The sequence below is a fragment of the Esox lucius genome, chromosome 6 (assembly GCF_011004845.1).
Source record: "Esox lucius isolate fEsoLuc1 chromosome 6, fEsoLuc1.pri, whole genome shotgun sequence".
NCBI classification, from domain to species: domain Eukaryota; kingdom Metazoa; phylum Chordata; class Actinopteri; order Esociformes; family Esocidae; genus Esox; species Esox lucius.
Window position 1 is genome coordinate 20,086,364 of NC_047574.1, and position 22,331 is coordinate 20,108,694.

The 22,331-nt window shown below is 42.3% G+C and overlaps 2 protein-coding genes across 11 annotated transcripts in view; one reads left to right on the plus strand and one right to left on the minus strand.

Annotated features, from left to right (window-relative positions):
* cdh23 (cadherin-related 23) overlaps window positions 1-22,331 on the minus strand; it is a 306,221-nt gene that overhangs the window by 49,369 nt on the left and 234,521 nt on the right. For 6 of the 8 annotated variants that reach the window (XM_020047355.3, XM_020047351.3, XM_034292849.1 and 3 more), the window contains 11 exons: window positions 18,978-19,126; window positions 14,308-14,368; window positions 13,760-13,908; window positions 12,091-12,226; window positions 10,590-10,978; window positions 10,250-10,351; window positions 6,623-6,625; window positions 5,593-5,742; window positions 5,379-5,507; window positions 4,470-4,598; window positions 3,622-3,849 (listed from right to left, as the gene is read on the minus strand). In XM_020047355.3, coding sequence (XP_019902914.3) covers window positions 3,622-3,849; window positions 4,470-4,598; window positions 5,379-5,507; window positions 5,593-5,742; window positions 6,623-6,625; window positions 10,250-10,351; window positions 10,590-10,978; window positions 12,091-12,226; window positions 13,760-13,908; window positions 14,308-14,368; window positions 18,978-19,126 — 1,625 coding nt within the window. The remainder of the gene's footprint in view (window positions 1-3,621; window positions 3,850-4,469; window positions 4,599-5,378; window positions 5,508-5,592; window positions 5,743-6,622; window positions 6,626-10,249; window positions 10,352-10,589; window positions 10,979-12,090; window positions 12,227-13,759; window positions 13,909-14,307; window positions 14,369-18,977; window positions 19,127-22,331) is intronic. The other 2 variants (XM_034292850.1, XM_034292848.1) reach the window with 2 other exon arrangements.
* LOC105027045 lies at window positions 15,366-18,162 on the plus strand. 3 transcript variants are annotated; one of them, XM_010898922.4, is made up of 3 exons: window positions 15,376-15,885; window positions 16,039-16,130; window positions 17,349-18,160. In XM_010898922.4, the coding sequence occupies exon 3, from the start codon at window positions 17,369-17,371 to the stop codon at window positions 17,843-17,845; it is 477 nt and encodes a 158-aa protein (XP_010897224.1). In that variant the 5' UTR covers window positions 15,376-15,885; window positions 16,039-16,130; window positions 17,349-17,368; the 3' UTR covers window positions 17,846-18,160. The 3 variants fall into 3 exon arrangements, with proteins under 3 accessions (XP_010897227.1, XP_010897224.1, XP_010897225.1); XM_010898925.4 differs by lacking the exon at window positions 16,039-16,130 and having other exon boundaries at window positions 15,366-15,885; window positions 17,349-18,162; XM_010898923.4 differs by lacking the exons at window positions 15,376-15,885; window positions 16,039-16,130 and adding an exon at window positions 16,169-16,547 and having other exon boundaries at window positions 17,349-18,162.

Genomic DNA, 22,331 nt, shown 5'->3' on the forward strand with positions numbered 1-22,331 from the left:
TTAGTATGAAGCAATTTCCGTGTGTGTGGTGTGTGTGTGTGTGTGTGTGTGTGTGTGTGTGTGTGTGTGTGTGTGTGTGTGTGTGTGTGTACATTTCAGTGTGTTGCAAATACACATTTTCTTCACAGCTTGTATTAGTAAAAAACAGCAAATTTGAGAACACCATCCGTAACATTATAATTTTTCTTGTTGTATAAAAACAGAGCAAAACTCATTGTATTTTCTATAATAAATCAAAGCTCAAAAGTCAATGTGTGTGTGTTCTTCGTATATGAGCATCATGTATTGTTACTGGCACCCTTCCCAGTGCTATAACTCCACAAGGACATGTTGTTTTAGCAGGCCAAGGAGGGAACTATTAAATAAACAACAAGGCTGTTCCACTTGCATGCCTCTTGAAAATGGCACCCAGCGAGAGATGTTGGCACTGAGAAATAAATCATTCATTCTGGCACCTTGTTTTAGAGAGGGGCGGGGGGTTACTAGCAGTGTCAGTGTCTCTTCAATACGCCACTACAAGAACAAATGCTGCTCAGACATGACAGGGGTAACACTACCTTAAGTCTTTAACCTGCCCATTCCAACTTGATTGGAGTGTCCTCGATTGCTTGTCCTATCACGTGTTGCTGATAAGTCAGAGGGGTGACTTACAGATAGTGAAATGTTTCAGTTTAATAATAAAATAAGCATAAAGTAAAAATGTTAAGCTCCCTCTAGTCACTTCAGAACTGGAAGGCTGAAACACTTCTGGTTTCCATCCTTTCAATCTAATAAGGGACTGATTCAGACCTGGGACACAACATAGATGTAATTAACTACCAGGTAAAAGCAAAAATTGTGTTTTGCCCTCTAGGAACGGAGATAAATAGTCCTGCTTTAAAATATATAAAGCTCAATAACAGCTAAACATCAACATATGAACAAAAATTGTATGCGTCATAATAACAGGGCACACAGCTTCAAAATAACATAGTGCATTATGGGATTCCACTCCGCTAATTCCTACGTTGCACACTCATATAAATGGGCCAATGGAGGGCCTAATTGGTCCCTACAACAAATGGAGGCTTGAGGGGAAGGGGTTGATTCAGGTGTTAATAACAGTGTCAAATACTGATGACAAACACTTGCAAACCAAGAAAACCTGTGACCGAGGCCACACAAGGACCTCAACAAAGAGTACTCACCTCATATAAAAGTTTCACACTTAGACTCACAACTAGACTATGCATGTTAAACACGCACACCACATTTGATTGAGGAACACTTGAAACGCTCTTATGCCGCTGTAGTTTCTAAACAAGAAGTAACAAGTCTCCTCTTCCTCTTTCAGCAAAATGGCAACACAGCTGTGGATTTCCTGTTTTTGCACATCTTATTGTGCTTCCTGTCTATGAATCCAATCAGCCAACACAAAACATATTCAATAAATCTACAACCCGAAAAATAAGTAAAATAAACTGAACATGCTGCTAATCATGGAGCTTCTAAAGTACTAGCATTTGCTCGTAGTTTATAAGACAATATATTTCAGTACAGTTCAGAATAATTCTGATGCTGCTATTAGTAGTTACGTAATAACTGAAGTAACTACATCAAGTGAACTACATCCAATAGCAACCCAAGCCAGAACACCCTCTCCCCCAAATCCTACAGATCAGGTGGTATGCCATGGTTCTTGGCTAGTAACTATTTTTCTCCACACTTTCCTCCTGCCATTACTCTTGTAAAATTGTCCACATACATTTTACAGAATTTGCATGCTCTTCTAGGTACTATGTAGCACTGCATCAGTCTGCAACATGCCAAAAATACTTTATGTAAAAATTGCTTCTACTTGCCAGCTGTTTCAACCAGTTTCATCATATGAATTCATCAACGGTATTGCCTTAAAAATAATTCCAGGAATACGTCTGGCTAATTTGGCAACCTCTTCACAGTGATCCAAAAGAAGGCTACAGTAAGGCAACCATATTTATGCATGCATGCTTCTTTTATAGATTTTTTGGGGATGTTTTATGAGTAATAAATTAAGGTCCCTAGTGTGCCTAAAAAGCTGTGGGCCAGAAATGAACCCATGCTACGGTCAAACATTAAATTTTTTATTTAACCTTTATCTTAAAAGGGAAATTAAGCTGTGACCAAGGTCTCTTATACAGATGAGCCTTGTTTTACAGAAAGAATACATAAAAATAAAACAATGAAACACAGGAGAGGAAGCACACACTTCAAGGAAAGCAATTACAGTTCACAGTGAAATGTTTTTTATCAGACATTCTAACTGCTTTATAGGCAACCAGTGTTTTTAACTTAGCTTCATTCTGTAAGGCATTCCAAGAATATAAGGCTAGGTAGTCAAACTATTTTAACTAACTCAGAGAAAGCCCTCTATATCTCTAGTACTAGAAAGTCTTGGGATTGAGTCAGATAAGTGCTGTTTTTCTAATCTTTGTGGTTAGATAGTTAGGGAGTTTCTGCAAGACAGCCCTAAAAATCAACCTGTGTCTGACCCTTCTAGAAGTCAGGGAGTCCTGGCCAATCGAAGTATGTAATAAACAATGTTGTGTATGAAATTGTGCACCAGAAAAACTGCACAGAGCTGCATGACTGAATACTGAGGTTTCAGTACTGAGGCGGAAGCATGCATATAGAACAGTTTAGGGCACCTGTAATTCAAACTAAACATTGATCTGGGGTCAAAAGTATTTTTGGTTAGAAATGTAATTATATATATGTGTGTGTGTGTGTGTGAATATATATATATATATATATTATACATAAAATGTATAGCCATTACACATATCATTAATATACAGACTGAACAGTCACACAAAAGTAACCAAAAAATGTACCCTCAAGAAGTCCTTTGTGGACTACAAGAATTACAGTTTTGACCCCATCTCTTATAAAAGCCTATGTTCTATCACTAAGATAATTCTGAAACCACAAGCAAGTGTCCATGGCCAGGGCTAATGAGGCCAATTTCTGTAGCAAGAAGGAATGATCAACTGTTCCAGAAGCCTTTGACAGGTTTATAAATTAAGCGATACAGCGCAATTGCTCATCCAAGGCTTTGGCAAAGTCATTAACAACTAATGTAGTTGCAGTAATAGCACTATGCTCTAATCTAAAACCAGACAGATCTGTTCCAAATTCAATTCTCCAATAAGGAGTGAAACTGAATGTTTCCTAAAGACTCCAGGATCTTAGCAAAGCAAGCCAGTTTAGCTATATGACGATAATTGCCTATGCCAATTGCCACTAGTATCCCCACTCTTATGTAGTGGCAGCCCATGGGCGGTTTTTCTAACTTTTGGAATGCCCCTGTTAAATGACAGTAAGGAAGACATATAAACGAGGAATCATGCCAGCTTCCATGACTCTGTTGTGACCTTGAGAAAGACACTCAACCTTTTACGCTCCTATAAGTTACTCTGGTTGAGAACGTCTGCTAAATATTTGATAATTTACTGCTAAAATGTCTGCTGGCAGTGTTTCTCAATGTTTGCTTGGTGAATGTGACCCTGGTGACCTAGTGACTGAAACCATGTCTAACCCAAGCCATCCTGGTACTCTTTGCCTGGAGTCTCGCCCCCCAACTCCTGACCGTCTCTAACTCACCGTTAGTGGTGGCGTGCCATTGTCCTCCACCACCACTGTCAGCCGGTACTCCTGCTGGCGCTCACGGTCGGGTGGGGATGGTCGGGTCACCATCTCGCCTGCCATGCGGTCCATACGGAAAGTGAGGTCCTGGTCACCCGAGGTGATGTAATAGAAGAGCATGGCGTTGGGACCAATGTCCCGGTCAGTGGCCACCACGCGTAGGACGGATGTCCCCCCTCCAACATTCTAACACACACGAACACCGATATTTCACGTTTTAACATCCTTTTGGAGACCCCAACCATTTTCCACATAGAAAATCCTATTGTTCCTGACTCTAAATCGTAACCCTTAAAATCGTAACCCAAAATAATGCTAATCCTAAACCCAATTTGTTTCCCTAAATCCAAGTTCCAAAAGTAGCCTAAATCCAAATTCAATGCCAAAAATATACTTTTTGTCCCCACCAAGATAGTAGCAGATGTGTACACACACGCACAAACACACACTGATGGAAAGTAACTTATTAGCATTATATGTTTAAACCACTTTTTTTTTGTATACTTTACGTAATTGTTTGTTGTTTAGGTTTTTCAAGTCTGAAATTCCACCCTCCATAAATTTTTCGCTGAGACTGAACCGACGACTAGGGACCTAACCCCTTTAGATAAATATCTCACAGAGGAATCATGGAAAGTGTAACCCTCAACATTAGTAGTCCGTGGATGAACATAGGCTGTGAATAATGAAAGCTCTCGCATGTGCATATTATGCTGTATGCAAATGACTGACTGACTTGTGTGCGTGAATACAGTGCGTACGCCTTCGCATGATTGCACAGGCGCTACGTGTGTCTTTTGCCTCACCTCGCTAATGCTGACGTTGTAGCCCCCCGGGCGCTGGATGACTGGTGCGTTGTCGTTGACGTCCAGGATGTTGACAGTTAGAGCGAAGTCGCTGTAACGGGGAGGCACGCCGTTGTCCGTGGCACGCAGCTGTCGTAACACACGTGGGCACATGCGTCAATCACGCATACACGCGCGGGCATACACAAGTGTGCGAGTGGGTGGTCATACAGTACAGCATGTGCACTGCACTGCAGGGGATTTACGGCCCTGCCCAACAACAGCCACCATCGAAGGAACGCTTCCTTTGAAATCAGTGAGAAATTCTACACTGCCCATGTTCAAACTCAAGAACAAGGTTCCATTCTCAGCGGGTGACAAACGTTCATTCTATCTTGCAATTGGAAATGAGACTGTGTTCTGGTGTATCACGTGGAACGTGGCATTGACACTGCTGATTGCCAGCCAGCGTAGTGGCGGTGGTAGAACTAAAGGGATAGGTGTCTGCAGGTGTGGACGCATATCCACCTGTGAAACACATTTTAAGGGGTGAAAAAGTGCTCACGTGCGGTACCTTTTAATTTGCGTCCTATGCAGCCAGACTAGATACCTCTGACAGAAAATAATGAATATTCAACAGGATCTCAGGGTTTTGAAGCATTAATTCAGCGTGGTTACAAATGTGTTGTTAATAGTCCAAGCAATAACTCAAAAGGTTGAAGGCTAAGGTTTTGGATCATTTTAAAATCTGTCTGGTTTTTTCCAGAAGTCCAGGTAGGAAGATTCTGGGTTTCCTGTTCATTCCTTTTGATTCTGGTATCTGTTGAAACCGGGGTTTTTGCAAAACCAGGGAATATACTTAAAATTCTGGGAGTTGAGTTTTGCAATGCTAGGTGCGTGTTAATAGACATGATCCATGTGTTAGCTAACCTTGAGCAGGTAACGGTCAACAGACTCTCTGTCCAGAAGGGAGTTGACGTAGACCTCTCCATAAGTGTGGTTCACTGTTCGGACTTCGAAAACATCCTGCATGTTCCCTGCCACGAGACTGAAGTTCACCTGAGGAATTGAGAAAGGGCCGGTAAAAAGCAGAAGCGCATGGGGACCAATTCCACACATCCATTATCTCCCTCTTCTCTCTTACCAATCCATTATTCCCGGCATCTTTGTCTCGCCCAAGCACCACAGCCACTCTCTTCCCTCTGGGAGTGTCCTCTGGAATCTCCACCAAGGAATCAGATGTTATATCAAACTCGGGACTGTTGTCATTCTCATCCAGTATGGTGATTGACACCTGTCACATGTCACACAGCCAATCCAAAAAGACAACAGTCAATACCTTTCCACTTTGCATTTGGTGTGGTGTGGCTATGCGCTGCATTGACACTTTTTTCCAGTAGGTATTGGATTTACTTACAATTTCATCCCACATATCAAAGTAGTTTAGTGGAGCTATATGACATCAATAAAAATGGCTCAAGGAGCAAATCAGAATGTTTGTTGTCAAAACTTCTTGCCAGCTCATGGATTATATTTATCACTATTTGGTTACTGGTCAGCCACTCTAACCTCAAGTCTACCTATGCTAGAGAAACAACACTAACTTAACAGCAATGCAGGGTGGCTGCCCATTTATTTTTAATTGAAGAGTTAACAAGTGTTATTTCTAGATTTACCATATTTTCTTTACTAACCCATACTTTTTAAAATTGACAGTTTTGAATGTATTTTGCCTTTTTTACTATCTGATTAATTATTCTTTTAAAACAATACATTGAAAAGATATCATTATGTTGTTATTTCAGGATTAAACCAATATATGTACGCTAATGTTCTGGCACGGCAGGCCTGCTGTGCCAGAGAGATCCAACACACACACTACAAAGTAATGTATGACTAGAGTATTCTTTCATATCATTCAGAAAATCGATCACAGTGTAAAATAGGCCCCGAGTGTTTTGGCAGTTCACCACAAATGTGAAAATATTACAAAACAAAAACAAAAAACAAATGTTTTATTTGTCAACATGATATGCTTTTGAAAAATTAGGAAAATGTACATTTGTGACACACACAGTTGCATGCAGATGATCACAAACTGACACATACCTCATTAAAATAAAATTAATCCAATTAGGTAATTCTCTAAAATATAGAAAGAAAACAACACTTACCTTCTGCAATTTCCTCACGAGATAGCAGTAACGAGGTGAAAATAAAGATTGTCATTAACTGACAATTTCTACAACAGAATAGATGAAAGCATTGTTAAACGGTTTATAATTGAGAACAGGTGAGACATGAAAACAGGGAATTCCTATTGACAAGCAGCTAATGGGAAGACAAAGAGAAAAACTAAACTGAAAGAAGGACATAAACAAAAGACAAATATAGAAAGAAAACAAAAAGACAAAAAAGTAAGAAAGGTAGCAATTTATAATAACAACACATAATAAAGCATGATAACACTTTATTTTGGGAGTCACAACTTCCATCTTTAGATGTTAAATAGATAGTTTGTTGAACATTTGTCAACAGTATTACTATCTGCTGCTAAGGTTAGGGTTAGGTTTAGAATGAGGTTTAGGGCAAGGGTTAAGTTTAGGGTAAGGGTTAGAACGAAGTTAATGAAAATGTTACTGATATTGACTAGATAATGTATCTAGAGACTCCATTTTAAGGCTCTCAAAATAAAGTGTTACCTAATGCATTAGCTAGATTAATCAAATGTTACTCGGCTACCCTAACTTTCTTCATCATTACAATAAAGAGCCAAGATGGCTAACATTTAGCACATTGAACTTCTATCCTCTGACAGGCTTGGGGCATATGGTAGGCCATCATTGAGCAATGGCAATTACGTAGAATAAAGTAAAAAATCAGTCCAAACCTTTATCGCTATTCCACTGGGGCACCCAAAAAACCTTTCTGGGCAACTGTATTACCATGTCGCTGGTGGTAGCTAACATGGCCAACTGTTTTTATTCAATACTTAAGCTGCTTCAAGTAGGATAGCAGACTACCAGAGAAATTAAATCCAAATAAAACTATTGGTGATAACCACCTGGATGTCCGTGATATACTTAGGATTTAAGTGTACTTCCCTCCGGCTTTCTGGATCAATACAGCTGTCCACAGACAGTACATGAGAAAAGCCTATAACAACTAGTATTTTGAGCCCTACATTAATTTTATTTTTCTAAATGTCACATCTGAGGCTCCCTGTCATCCCTTGACATACATGAATACACACCACGGTTTGAGTTCCCTCTGTTGTTTCTCACAAGGTGGACATGCCATTGGAATAACTTACAGTAGTACCTGACACTTTGGTCTCAATATGCATGACATGCAGCATGTGAATGTTTGAGTGTGTGCTTTGCAAATTTATTTTTGACATTTGTGGCAAATGAAGCCGTTCTTGTGAGGGCAGCACTGGCATCTCTTCCTCTTGTTTCCAGTAGGCACAGCTTGATGCATTGGTACGGTTGCATCCTTGGCTTGATGCTGCATCACCACGTTGGAAGAGGCAGGGCTTCAGGATAGACATCACCATGTTGGCAGAGGCAGGGCTTCAGGGTAGACATCCCCATGTTGGCAGAGGCAGGGCTTCAGGGTAGACATCCCCATGTTGGCAGAGGCAGGGCTACAGGGTAGACATCACCATGTTGGCAGAGGCAGGGCTTCAGTGTAGACATCACCATGTTGGCAGAGGCAGGGCTTCAGGATAGACATCACCATGTTGGCAGAGGCAGGGCTTCAGGGTAGACATCCCCATGTTGGCAGAGGCAGGGCTTCAGGATAGACATCACCATGTTGGCAGAGGCAGGGCTTCAGTGTAGACATCACCATGTTGGCAGAGGCAGGGCTTCAGGGTAGACATCACCATGTTGGCAGAGGCAGGGCTCCAGGGTAGACATCGCTGTTGTCTACGCTGTTGATACTCCAGAAAGAGTCTCCTTTTGTATGGCTTTGCAGAGTTCCACCCAGGATTCATTTCAGTCCACACTACAACGCATTGTAAGACAAATCATCCAGGATGTTGTAAAAGACAACCATTGGCCACCTTGCTGTCATCCGTTTGCAAGTGTAGGTGCCAGTGACCTTATCCAAGTTAACTCCTCTGTTGTTTTTATTGTCTTCCAGGGTTACTCCTCAGGAGTGCACTCATCAGCATCACATTTTTGTTCCTCTTGGGACAGTAGGACAACTGTGGTGTCTTCAGTAAAGGCAAACTTGAGGAAAGCGCGAGAAAACTCCAGCCTATACACTGCTATACAACTGGGGGACAGGAGATGTGTATGTGTGTGTGTGTGTGTGTGTGTGTGTGTGTGTGTGTGTGTGTGTGTGTGTGTGAGAGAGAGAGTGAGAGAGAGAGTGGGGATGTGTGCATGGGATCATATTTACTGCGTGCTATTCTACAATTTAATTCTAGTCAATACGCTTTCCTGGCATGAAACATCATTTTAATATTATTACACAATATTATTATATATTTTTTTACTATTATTTTTGTTTTGCCGTAATTGTTGTTATTCATGATGGTTTGACAACATGCACTATATATTTCTCTGCACCAATAACCCATAAAAACTATTGGGTCAAATTTGACCCATAACACCACAAAGTTTTTTATAGGCACTCAAAAAAAAGAACAATTATCAAAATGTGTTTTATTATATGTTTCATACATTTAGACTTGACAATGGGTCAAGTTTGACCTGAACACAATAGGAGGGTCAAGAAAATACGTTGGACCTGTTGCAAAATAGTCCTAATGTTAGTTTGACAGGATAATATGCTGAATAAAATAAAATGCAGTCCATTTCGGTTAATCCAGAAAAAAGTTGCATAATCCAGCATGATTAAGTGAGGATTCTATCCATAACAATGGTCTCCACCCTCCTACTGCCAGAAGCAGCTAGGGACCACACAAAACCTGCGGTTAACACAGAATATCTTTCCATGAAAGAATAACAGCAGTACATACAGTACACTGCTTAGGAGACAAACATATACTGTACATATTGAGACAGTGAATAATCTTTCATTCTTTTGGCTCAATTATTAAAAATCAAGCAATTATTATGAGGTTAAATGACAGATTAGCATCTTTTGTGTACACTGGTTTAACTATTCAGAAATAACAGCACATTTCAGAGCACCAAATGTATTGGGACAGACTAATGTAATGTCCAATTAATTAATCTATGCTTAATATGTTGTCAAATATCCTTTGCATGGGGAAAACTCCTTGAAGTCCCACTAGGCAGGCGCTGAGTGTCTAGTGCAGTGATGTTCTGCTATGTCTGTGCTGTAGCAATCTTTATCAGTTGTTGTTTGTTTTGAGGTGTTTTGCGTGAAATCTGAGGCCTGTTCAATTGAATTAACATCTGGAGATTAACTTGGCCAGTCAAGAATTTTTCATTCTTCGGGCTCTGAAAAACCTACGTGCTTTGAGTATATTTCAGGTCAATGTAATGCTGTACAATGAAGGGCTGTCCGATGAGTTCAGAGATATTTGCTTGTAGTCAAATTAATTCCGCTGCAGCCATAAGTACGTCATTCATGAAGACAAGTGAGCCATTTACAGTGGCAGCCACACATGTCCAAGCCATAACACCCATCTCTATGGTCTATGTTGAGAACTTCCTCACTTTGGTACCAACGGCATGTCCATCTTAATTAACACTTAAATAATCAAAGAACTATTCACTAATTCTTTATGAAGGCTTTATTGTGTGTGGTTATTTTATATTGCTACCAAAAAGAAAAAAAAAAGAATTAAGGGACTGCCATACCACAGTTGAATCTTTTTTAGGTGCCCCATCGTCAGCTACCACTGTCAGGGTGTAAAAGTCCCCCTTCTCCCTGTCCAGCAGCCCAGTGACTGTGATTCGACCCTGGAAATGGACAGATTAAGGGAAAATATGAAAGAGGCTGAAAAGATTATTACAATGTTATAAAATCTGCAGTATGCAACAGGATTGGGGTTCAGTTCCATTTCAATTCAACATCCTCTCAAATGGAAAACTGGACTTGGATTTTACGTTTGCTTGCAGAATTGAGACAGCATTTGCCTTAAGCCTACTGTGGAAAGACTGAGACATGGAAACAAGGTTACACCACCCGCCAACTCACAGTGACGCTGTCGATCTTAAAGAGTGCGAGGGCCGCGGGCGACGTGTCCGGGTCGAAGCGATACGACATCTGATTGAGGTTGTCCGCCGACTTTGCCTGCACCTGCACCACCTCGCTCCCCGTGGCAATGTTCTCCCGGAGCGACGCCTCGTACGCCGCTGAAAGGAACGCCACCGCCTCGTCCAGCTCATTAAGTAAGGTCACGTAGACCGTGCAGAAGCCGCGGTAGAACGGTGGCGCCTGGTCGGTGGCGGAAACGTTCATCAGGTAGCTGGTTTTGGTCTCGTAGTCTAAGTAGTCTATGGTGGTCACCAGGCCCGTGCTTACGTCCACATCAAACTTACGATCCGCACCGGAGACCAGGGAGTAAGCCACTGCCCCACCATCACCTGGGAGGAGGGGTGAAAGGACACAGAAAGTGGACACGGAATGTGGACACGGAATGTGGACACGGAATGTGGACACGGAATGTGGACACGGAATGTGGACACGGAATGTGGACACGGAATGTGGACGGAAGAAGGCAACGAAAGGAAATACAATATATAGAAGTGGGCAAACGAATGTTTGAAGAAAAAAGCTATATGTAACACTTTATTTTGTTTAGAACCAAGTACGTGGCCATGCTTTGTTGCTACACATTCCTATCGAAATTGTTCAAGCACAAAATAACCAAAACACTTTTTTTCCCATCTTTATGACAGGTGAGGACATGAAGAGGAAGGGCCGACCCATTGTACAGGCCAAATAGGCAACTGCCTTGAACCCCTTTGTTGCTGGGGTACCCCACCTTGAATGAAAATAAGTTGATGTTTCAATGTACTTTTCAGAGTAAGATGTAGAATACAGAAGGCATACATTTACATTGATCAGCTATTGAATTATAACCAGCATATTGAAATATCACTATTTGAATCGTACTTCAAAACTGCTACATATTCTCCATGTCCCATTTTAAGATGTGTGTACTTGCAGAACATGACCTGTGAAATGTAAATGTTTCTTTTCACCATCAAGAGGGCCACTAAAATGTTTTGACCCTATGGTAGGGACCCCCAGGACTAGCTCTGCTCAGAGGAGACACAGACCAGTGGTTTTCATTCCTCTCCTAGCATTTGACAATACTGTATGTTTGTAGCCCTGAACTGACTCACCTGAATCAAGTAGTAAAGGGCTTAGAAATTAGTAAACAAGGCAATACAGGAATCTAATACTTGGAATGGCTGAGGATCCTCAGGTACGATTTGAGAACCACTGATCTACACCAAAGCAGCAGTGTTGTGGTGACACTACAGATCATAGCAATGGTTGTCTACATTAACGGATTGGTAGTGAGTAAAGAACACAGAATAGCATCGGCATTGAGCATGGGAAAGCTCTATGAATTAATTATTATTACCATCATGATCATCATCATTATAAAACATTTTCTGATAATCAAAATATACTAGTTTGAACAATTTGAGTTCTGTAGCTAATCATGTTACACAGAAACACCCACCCGTGTCAGGGTCTGTGGCTCGAACTACGATGACAGAGGTGCCAATCCCAGCTGTCTCCTTCAGGCCCAGACGGTTGTACTGCTGCTGGGTGAATACTGGAGGCTCGTCGTTGACGTCATCAACATACACTATCACCTGTAGGGGGAGACAGAAACACAGAGTCAGATAAGCAGCAACTTCCACATTCACATGCCCTCTTCTTCATCCCTACACACTATGGGAACATCTCAACTAGATAGCCCTCTCTTCATCTTCTCAAAAACCACTGGATGAGAAAGCCAGAGGACCTGCCCCTCTTCCTCCAATGGGTTTTGAGGAGACACTCTCCTCTCCATTTACATAACATTTTCCTTCACACTACTCTCTACAGCTTGGCAAAGCAGTTTTTTTGCTATATCTGCCCTTTTGTCCACAGCAATCTATTATATATTGCTCTACTAGATCAGGTTAGCTCACTGTTTGGTTGCTCTTATACACACAGTTGTTTTGGAACAACTTGCTCATATTGGCCCTCATTTATCATTCTTGCGTAGAAACGGGCGTATATGTTGGCGTAAGATTTTGCTTACACTCCTCTCACCGCCTGATTTATGAAGCTGTGCGTACCTTTAAAATCCAGGTGTACGCAATACCTTCCCTTGATAAATGCCGCGGCTGAAAACGATCGTCATTAGAATAACACGCCCCTATATATTCAAGTCTCCGCTTCCCCCATGCCCTCATTTTACGCCATGGACACACGAGAGACGGCAAAAAAGAGAAACTTCTCTGACGTGGAGATTGAGACGATCACCAGGGAGGTAGAAAGAAATAAAATTGTTTCATTTGGCAGTTTAAAAAGCGGAATAAAAGATGATGATGTGATGTGGAGTACCATTCATTCACATTAATAATTGCATGACAATTTGTAATATTCGTCTTATTATTTCATGATATTTATTATTAATGACGTTTATTGTTATTTAGAAGAAGAATGTCGTTATTATTATTATTTCTATTATTATTTAAAAGAAGAAGAATGTAATTTTTATTATTTTGTCAGTCTGAATTATATTTTGGTAATTTAAAGCCTTTTATTACTGAACCCAGTCCATGCGCAAACTGCCGGGCCTAACCCTGAAACGTCATGTAAAGCGCACAGGCTCGCATCTGAAGGAATACATATAAGTCAAATGCTTTGGTAAAGTCACACAAATTAAACCTTGAAGTCCATGTTGCACAAAAATAAACACAGAAGTTTGTAATTATGTTGTTGTTTTTTTACAGTGGGTCATAATATATCATATCTTTTAGTTTGTCAGTGCGTTAGGATTTTTTTTCCTGCGCATTTCTGCACTAACTCAAAACGTGCGTACACCACCTCCTGAGCTGGCGTAGGATTTGAGAGTGCCGTACGCCAACGTCCATATTGATAAATCTCAAAGTCACCGTGGTTTTGGGTGTACGCCGGAAATTTGGTGTACGCACTTTTGATAAATGAGGGCCATTGTGTGTTTTTTCCAGGCTTATTTTATTATTCAATATCTTGGGGAAATCTGTAGACGGGATCAACATTATGTTTGCTTTTCATGAGGAGCTGAGGATTAATATACAACTCAAACCACAGGCACAACCACAGGCACAAACACAGGCACAAACACAGGCACAAACACACCCTCCCTGCCTCACCCGGACAGAACTCCTCATCAGGCCCATGTCACTGTTGTAGGCCTCCACCTCCAACACGTGAGAGCTTCTTTTCTCTCTATCCAGAGTTTTCTGGCCCCGTGTCACCAGTCCAGACAGCTGATTGATGTTGAACTGACCCTCGCTGTCCCCTACACGCAGGCAGAAAGGGACATGGAGGAGGAGTGCTATTATTGATTGCTTAAAGGGTAAATAAATGAGTGTGTCCTTTTGCTAATTGGGTGCAACTTGACACAAAACAAAATCCTCCATGTATGTAGGTTATCCTTGAGGGTACATTGAAATAAAACACTAGAATATCACCAAATAATTGTGAATTTATCTAAATACAGTTTTATCAATTTGACACTATTTGTCAGCTTTGTCATTGGATGCTATGTTGGAAGTTAAAGTAGGAAAAAACTGAGATAAGATCATGCAAACAAGATGCACTTTTTAGTGTTATGTTTGTGTGCAGTGATGGCTTAGAACATGTTTGACAACCTTCCCCATCTGGCAATGAGGAAGAGGAAGCAGGAAGTTGCACTCACCAGAGAGAATCCTGTAAAGAACCCTGCCATTCTGCCCCTGGTCTGCATCAGTGGCCTGCACCTGCACATACAAACAGAAGCAACCGGAACAAATCCATTGCACACTTTGTTGCTGCCATTAAATTCATTACTCAGCACCTAAAAAGAAACCACTGTTGATTTCCATAGCTACATTAACATGTACATGGCATGTGGTTGAATTAGGAAAGCGCACGCACGCACGCACACACACACACACACACTCACTCTAAGCCAGACTGACACACTACAGACCCCCCCTCCCCCAGCCCCAATCCCAAACAGCTTTCCTCCCGATTCTCTGAAGTCCCACTGCATTATGGTCCTGGCAGCAATTCCACAATGGCGACTTCTCTCTCACTCCCTCCTGAGCCCCCACCTATATCCTGGGGCGGACGGGTAATCTGGCAGTTTGGATATGCCTTTGATGGCCCAGTGGGCCTGTGTAACTTTTAGTATTTGAATTGTATTCAAATAATTTGAGCCTCGAGGGAAAGAACTGTGTTGGTGTCAGGGGCCTCAAGAAACACAAATTGCTGTGTGTGTTAGAAATGCCTGGGCCAATTTCTGGTCCCAGTCTGTCTCTGGCCCCATCTCCTTCTACCAGTTAGCCAACTCTCTCTCTCTCTCTCTCTCTCTCTCTGTCTGACAGGCATATAGCTAGACCAGCCAAAAACAAAAACACATTAGAGACAGCATGGCTCCACAAAGATAAATAGTGATCCATACTGAGATACAGCTAACTTTCATGTGGTCCAACTCCAGGTCCATTGTACTAGTTTCTTGTTAGAAAAACAAGTGGACGAGTGACATGTGTAGTCAGAGATTCAGTTGGTACATGAGCATATGTGCTGAGTTGCCATCCGATAGCAACAGAACCAAGAAAAAAAGTGGTTGATGTTTTTGTTGAAAGTGCATATATTAAAGCATGGATTTCTGCAAACAACGAACGGACCCCGAATGTTTCTGCTTTTAATGTTCTCAACTCTATGTAGTTGGAGCTTCAGGCCGGCACAAACGTCCAGTCACCTCGGTTGTCTAACTAATCTAAGACAGTACAGAAAACGTGAAGTTGAAATGTACTACCTGAGCTGCTACAGGCCATCACTATACTGAATCTAAACATTACCTGTGAGTGGGGTTAGAGATGTTAGAGAAAGATGAGACTGAGCAGTCCTCCTGATCATACAATGCTTTTAGAGCAAGACAGACGCGCACACCGTCACAGGTCATTGTGCTCACCCTAACACACACACACACACACACACAAAAACATGTTCAAACACGCACACACCTCCCTCTCTCTCACTCCCTGTGCGAAGAGGCCCTGCTTCAGTCTCATTAGGTTTATAAAGAGATCTGGAGAGTAGAAAAAAAGAGAAGGGGGAGAGGGGGAGTAGAGAGTGGGGGGTCAGATTGGGGAGAAGGGGAGTAGAGAGTGGGGGGTTAGATTGGGGAGTGATGAATAGAGTATTACACAGAGGACCGCACCACTTCGGCAAAAAAGAAAAGGGGTGCAGAACTTCCCGCTTCCTGTTGCTAAGCCCAGAAGAGGTGAAAGTAAGTACGTGCTTTTTTCTCGTGGAAAGATTACTGTCTAAGCCGTTTGACGCCATTGCGAACGTCTCACTGATTCGGGCCCTCCCGGTTGCACATGGACACTACATTTTGATGGCCGTCCGGTTTCCCCCTGGCCCCCACATGTCCCCTCAGTCATCCCTCTGAAAGAGGCTGCGAGAGGGAGAGAAGGAGCGTGGAAGCCAGGATAAAGTCTGACTCACTGAAACTGGAAGTGACCGAACAAGGTAATCAGTGTGCTTGTGTGCATATATTAAAAGGTGTAAATGAGTCCATGAAACACAGGAGCCGATGTGTGTTACACCCACCTGTATGGGTGAGTGTGCATTTGTGTGAAGGAGTGGATATTGACTTGCGTACTCTGGGGTTTAGTGGCGTGTCGGAGCGAATCTGTACTCATGTCAGCTAGCCTATGGACTACTAAGACAGAAGTACATAGGGAAATGGACGGAAGGAAAACAAACAGAGACCACACAGTCAAAAAGAGGAGTGCTAAAACTGTGGATTTCCATTGATTGCTCACTAATCTTGAGGAAATTAGCTGGATTACTTTCCTGAGAATCGATGTCTTGTGAAGCACAGAGGAAGGACTTTTTACAGCGGGAGGAGAAAGAGAGGGGTTGTTTGTTTCAGCCCCAGTTGAGGTGTGAAACAAGTTTGTTTGGGGTCAAAAGTACAGGGAAGCAGAGAAGAACTAAATGAGTGGGTTGGGGGAAAACAAAAGGGAAGTTTGACAGAATTGTGTGCACAGCGTGTTTGTATGTGTGTTTTCTGCAAGAGAACTTCAATTCAGTAGCTTGCATTAGCGGGAGTGTGATCGTGTGTGTGTGTGTGTGTGTGTGTGTGTTTTGAGTGGGGGTGACTAATGAACTGGTGTGCTAACGAGACGACTGCTGCTTCGGTGGTCTTTCCATAAAGCTTTGCTGGCATTTGGTCTTAAAAATAATTTCACGACCCAATGTGTTTCCCCCCCTAAAACTGATAAGGCACGCTTTGCCCCAACCCGAATTAAACACTATGACATTTACAAATGTTACTGTGCAAAGGCAGGAGGCACTGAGAATGAGGCAGCATGGGGGTGGGGGGCATAATTGGGCACTGAGGGATTTCAGGTGAGTGTTATATTTATCGTCGGGGTGGGGGGGCAGGGGGGGGGGCGGTAATGGGCATTTTAATAAACCCAATTTGTATTACATTTAAAAAACGCTCGGGCAGCAACTGTTGTGTAGTCATTGATGTAATAGCTACCTAATTGGTGCAAATGCCAAAGTGTGTTTGTGCGTATTGCAACGCATGATACTAACCCATCCATAATAGGCATCAGCCGAGCCGCTGTGGTGCTCTGTCAGAGGCCTGCGGTGGCGCGTCCTCACTTGCCTATGGGTGCACAGATACCCACGCACTTCTCGGTACACTCTGCTAACCTCCTTGTCATACCTTCTCAGCATTCCAGAAGTTGCCGACCATGAACACTACCAGTGACCCGGCGGTCAACATCTCCTCCACCACAATCACAGAGCCGCCAATACCCTCCAACGTCTCCATCTTCTTCGCCCCCTCCCATGTGCCCTCAGTGCCCCATGACCCACGGCTGACCATCCTGGTGGTGCTGGGCCTGTCCCTTCTCCTGGCTGGCTGTGCCATCTTCCTGGCCGTGTGTCGCCGCTCGGCAAGCCAGGCAGAAGGGGACTCGGATGGGGGCTGTGGTTCAGGCGAGTACCTGATCTGCGGGCCTTCTCTCTCGTCCGAGCCCCAGCTCAAACTATGGAAGAGATTGGGCTCTGTGCGGAGGTCGTTCACCTCCTCTTTCAGACGACCGCCCCAACGCAGGCCTGAGTACGGCAACCAGTGCTCCTCAACCACACCCCAAACGGACCTGAGCAGTTTGCCGACCCCCCATCTTACCATGCCCTGCCTGCTCGACTACGTTACAGAGATATGACCAATCTTAGGCTGTGGGATGGACGCAGGCCCGGCAATAGAGACCAAAAGTCATGCCTGTCCATGTGCTGCTAATGAATCAGTTACACTAACATCTTACCTTCTTTTACCAGTCCACCTGATCATTCTGACCACTGCTGACCGTGACCGTACCATAAACGTTCATGTTAAAACACACAGCAGAGGCACGTACAAACCTAAGTTTGTACCAAAAGGAGAAGCAGCTTACGTGGTTCATGTGAATTGTTTTGTACATTTTAACAGTTGTATTAGAATATTTTTTGTATTATTCTGTACTCAGATGTTGGTTGTTTTAGAAAATAAAAGCTTTGTTGAATTTGACTTAGGTGCATTATGGTGAGTGTGTTTTTGAACATATTGCATATGTAATATCTGTTCCTTCTCTTTGACTTGGAAATTTCAATGACTCAAAAGTCAAACTGCAGATTAATCTTTAATTTGAGAATATATCCATAATAAATGAACCATTTAGAAATATTGGCAGGTTTTGAACATATTCCATTTACTGTAGGCTATCAGTAGTATTTGGACATATTGACAATATGTATATTTAAGCAGTCATTTTTAGAACTTTTCCTTTACATATAATGATTCCCTGATGTCTGTGTCTCATATCACCAGATACTCGTTATTTACCCTAGTGATTCTCCACCAGGCCTGTACTGCAGCCATTGTATTCAGTTCAGGATGGTGGTACAGTTGCTGACACAGGCATTTATTTCACTGATTACAGTGACCAATCTCATGATTGTCACATTGCCAGTTCTTTGGTCCTCATGTTGTCAGACACCTCCAAATGCCAATACAAAACCTAGAATCAAGACTAGATATTGACGCATCCCCCAAACAATGAAAACAAACAACACACCAGTACAAAACAGCTGTACATTTGGTACCCCAAGTGTACAAAAGATTAGTGTACAAAAGATTTGGCATATAAAAAGATTTAAGCTGAAAATCTGCAGTTTATCCCATAGTAATGGTTCAATCTCTTTATCTCTCCCTCTCTGTAAACATATAATATATTAAACTCCATTTGTTTGGAGAGTGACATACATACATATGTGCATACATCCATGTGTGATAGAGAGTGTGTCAGCCTGTCTGCTAACCTGCACGATGCTGGTTCCTGAGAGGACATTCTCCAGTACGCTGGTCTCGTAGCTATTCTGGAGGAAGATGGGTTTGTTGTCGTTCACATCCAGAACTTCAACAAACACCATGGCCGTGCCTGTTCTCCGGCTGCCTGCTGGGCCATTGTCTAAGAGGAACACATTCACACATTTTGGAACGCTGCATGTTAGAAAGAAATAGGATTAGGTCATTAAGGCGGAACCAGTGGAGGAAGGGCGTTGGGGCAGATTGGACCCCATGTTGTAGCAGTACCCGTCCTCTGGAGACCGAGAACTGGACCGCCACTGACCTTTGCACTATCCAACAATGATATCCGTACAACAGAAATGAAAGAGTCTTTGAGAATTACATGTTTTAGAACATAGGAGACTGTCAAATCCAAACTAACAGCGGGGACTCTTGTACGGCCCTGTCGGTGCATGCACACACACCCAGAGACACACAGCGCCAGAGTAACTCAGATGTACTCAACAGTTTCAAGAACAACAGGAAACCTCAGACCTCAACGCGTCCAGAATTGCACCCTCTATATATAACAAAGTGCACATCTTTGTTATACATAGAGGGCATCCAGGGCACAGGGGAGAGGGAGGCATTTTGGCCCAGCACCGTGTTCTCTTTAAGCTGATAAAGTAGAACAGAAGCTATGCGTTGCGCAACCTTTGACATCAACGAAGACTTTTAGGCATAATTTCTCAATCTCACTGACTGTCACGTCCTGGAACAGCAGGCCTGCCGTGCCAGTGGGATCCAACGCCCTCTCTCCCTCGCACGGACCACGGACAACTATTCATTATCTTTCTCAACCTCGTGTTCCTGTGCACTGCCCCATTGAAGTTCCTTCTTCCCTCGTGTGTTGTCAAACATTGCATTTGGATTTAGTTCCAACCTGTACAGTGGGGTTTGTACAAGTTCCATGTTTAGTCACATTTTTGATATTTCCTGTTTTAGTTCAGGGCTGTGCAGGGCTTGGAGGTTTGAACTCGTCTGATGTTAAAAATCATAGAGAATGTGCTTAAGTAGATTGGAAGATTGGAAAAAATTTTGTTACTCTAAATAAAAAGAATACAAATAACTATTATTATTATTCTAAAGACTGAAAAGCCCTACTTAAAGGGCTGAGGCTGAAAAATGCTCAGGACAGTTAAACACTCTTATAGAACTAGGACTGCAAAAAAAAATATATGGGCTAGGAATGTAGCCCATCCCAGCCTTGTGCAGGTCTACAATTTTATCCCTGATGTCCTTACACAACTCTTTGGTCTTGGCCATTGTGGAGAGGTTGGAGTCTGTTTGATTGAGTGTGTGGACAGGTGTCTTTCATACAGGTAACGAGTTCAAACAGGTGCAGTTAATACAGGTGATGAGTGGAGAACAGGAGGTCTTCTTAAAGAAAAACTAACAGGTCTGTGAGAGCCGGAATTCTTACTGGTTGGTGGGTGATCAAATACTTATGTCATGCAATAAAATGCTAATTAATTATTTAAAAATCATACAATGTGATATAAAAAGTCTACACACACCTGTTCAAATGCCAGGTTTTTGAGACAAAGATAAATCATGTCAGAACTTTTTCCACCTTTAATGTGACCTATAACGTGAAAAATTCAATTGAAAAACAAACTTAAATCTTTGAGAAAAAAATAATAAAAACTCACAACCTGGTTGCATAAGTGTGCACACCCTTAAACGAATACTTTGTTGAAGCACCAATTGATTTTATTAAAGCACTCAGTCTTTTTGGGTAGGAGTCTACTAGCATGGCACATCTTGACGTGACAATATTTGCCCACTCTTCTTTGCAAAAGCGCTCCAAATATGTCAGATTGCGAGGACTTCTCCTGTGCACAGCCCTCTTCAGATCACCCCACAGATGTTCAATTGGACTCAGGTCTGGGCTCTGGCTGGGCCATTCCAAAATGTTAATCTTCTTCTGGTGAAGCCATGCTTTTGTGGATTTTGATGTGTGCTTAGGGTCGTTGTCGTGCTGAAAGGTGAACTTCCTCTTCATCTTTCTAACAGACGCCTGAAGGTTTTGTGCCAAAATTGTGGCCAAAACTTTGAACCTTGGTTTCATCAGACCATAACACATTTTCACACATGCTTGATGTTTGTTTTTGCAAACTTCAGCCGGGCTTGGATGTTTTTCTTTGTAAGAAGAGGCCGTCTTGCCACCCTACCCCATAGCCCATTCATATGAAGAATACGGGAGATTGTCACATGTTGCCCACAGCCACTACTTGCCAAAAATGTATGCAGTTCCTTTAATGTTGCTGTAGACCTCTTGGAAGCCTCCCTGATCAGTTTTCTTCTCGTTTTTTCATCAATTTTGGAGGGATGTCCAGTCCTTGGTAATATCTCTGTTGTGCCATATTTTCTCCACTTGATGATGACTGTCTTCACCGTGTTCTATGGTATATCTAATGCTTTGGAAATTATTTTGTACACTTCCCCTGACTGAAATCTTTCAACAATGAGATCCCTCTGATGCTTTGGAAGCTCTCTGCGGACCATGGCTTTTGCTCTGAGATGCAACTAAGAAAATCTCAGGAAAATCCTATTAGAACAGCTGAGCTTTATTTGTGATTAATCAGAGTCACTTTAAATGATGGCAGTAATGTGTGTAATGACTTCTATTTAACCTTTTCACGCGTGAGTTTCAAATATTCCTTACCGACCCCCCAGCGTGAGTTTTTTTGCACGTGACTTCGGTACTCTGCAGCATTTGAACTCATGCCAGCCTTTGAACAGTCACCTTGCTAGGTAAGGAACACTACATGCATTGCATTGCAAGCTTCTCTCGTTGACTCGAATTCTAAGAGCTACAAAAGTTGGTTGATTTATTACTGTAGCTAGCTAGAAAACGTCAGCTAACCGCTAGCAAACGTCAGCTGCCTGCTAGCTAACAAATCGTGACCAGTTATTCAATGCAGTGAAAATGAATAAACTATATAAAATGCATACAACGGGGAACGTAACTTCTAGAAAGTTTTTGCAATGGTTTTGATCGGTAGTAGTCGCTAATATAATTCGTTTTTGTGCATTAGTGTTGGCTGTCTGTTGGTACGTAACTAACACTTCTTGTCCCGATTTGAATGCTTTCTACCTGGTTAATATCATAGTATGGTCTTGAAACAATTACAATCAGGAAATAAAGTTATAAACACTGTTTGAGCTAAATGTGAGTAAATAATAGCGCGGTTTTACCAGCCATTGTTACGTTACTTGTAGCTAGGTATGCTAATGGTGCGTTCTAAACATGACGTTCTAATCACACCGGTGTGATCGTACGCTCCAGGGACCACTCTAGATTGATCACACTGGTGTGATCG

Excerpts from the sequence above, each read along its gene's own strand:
- LOC105027045 (XM_010898925.4), top strand. The coding sequence starts at position 17,369 with ATGAACACTACCAGTGACCCGGCGGTCAACATCTCCTCCACCACAATC.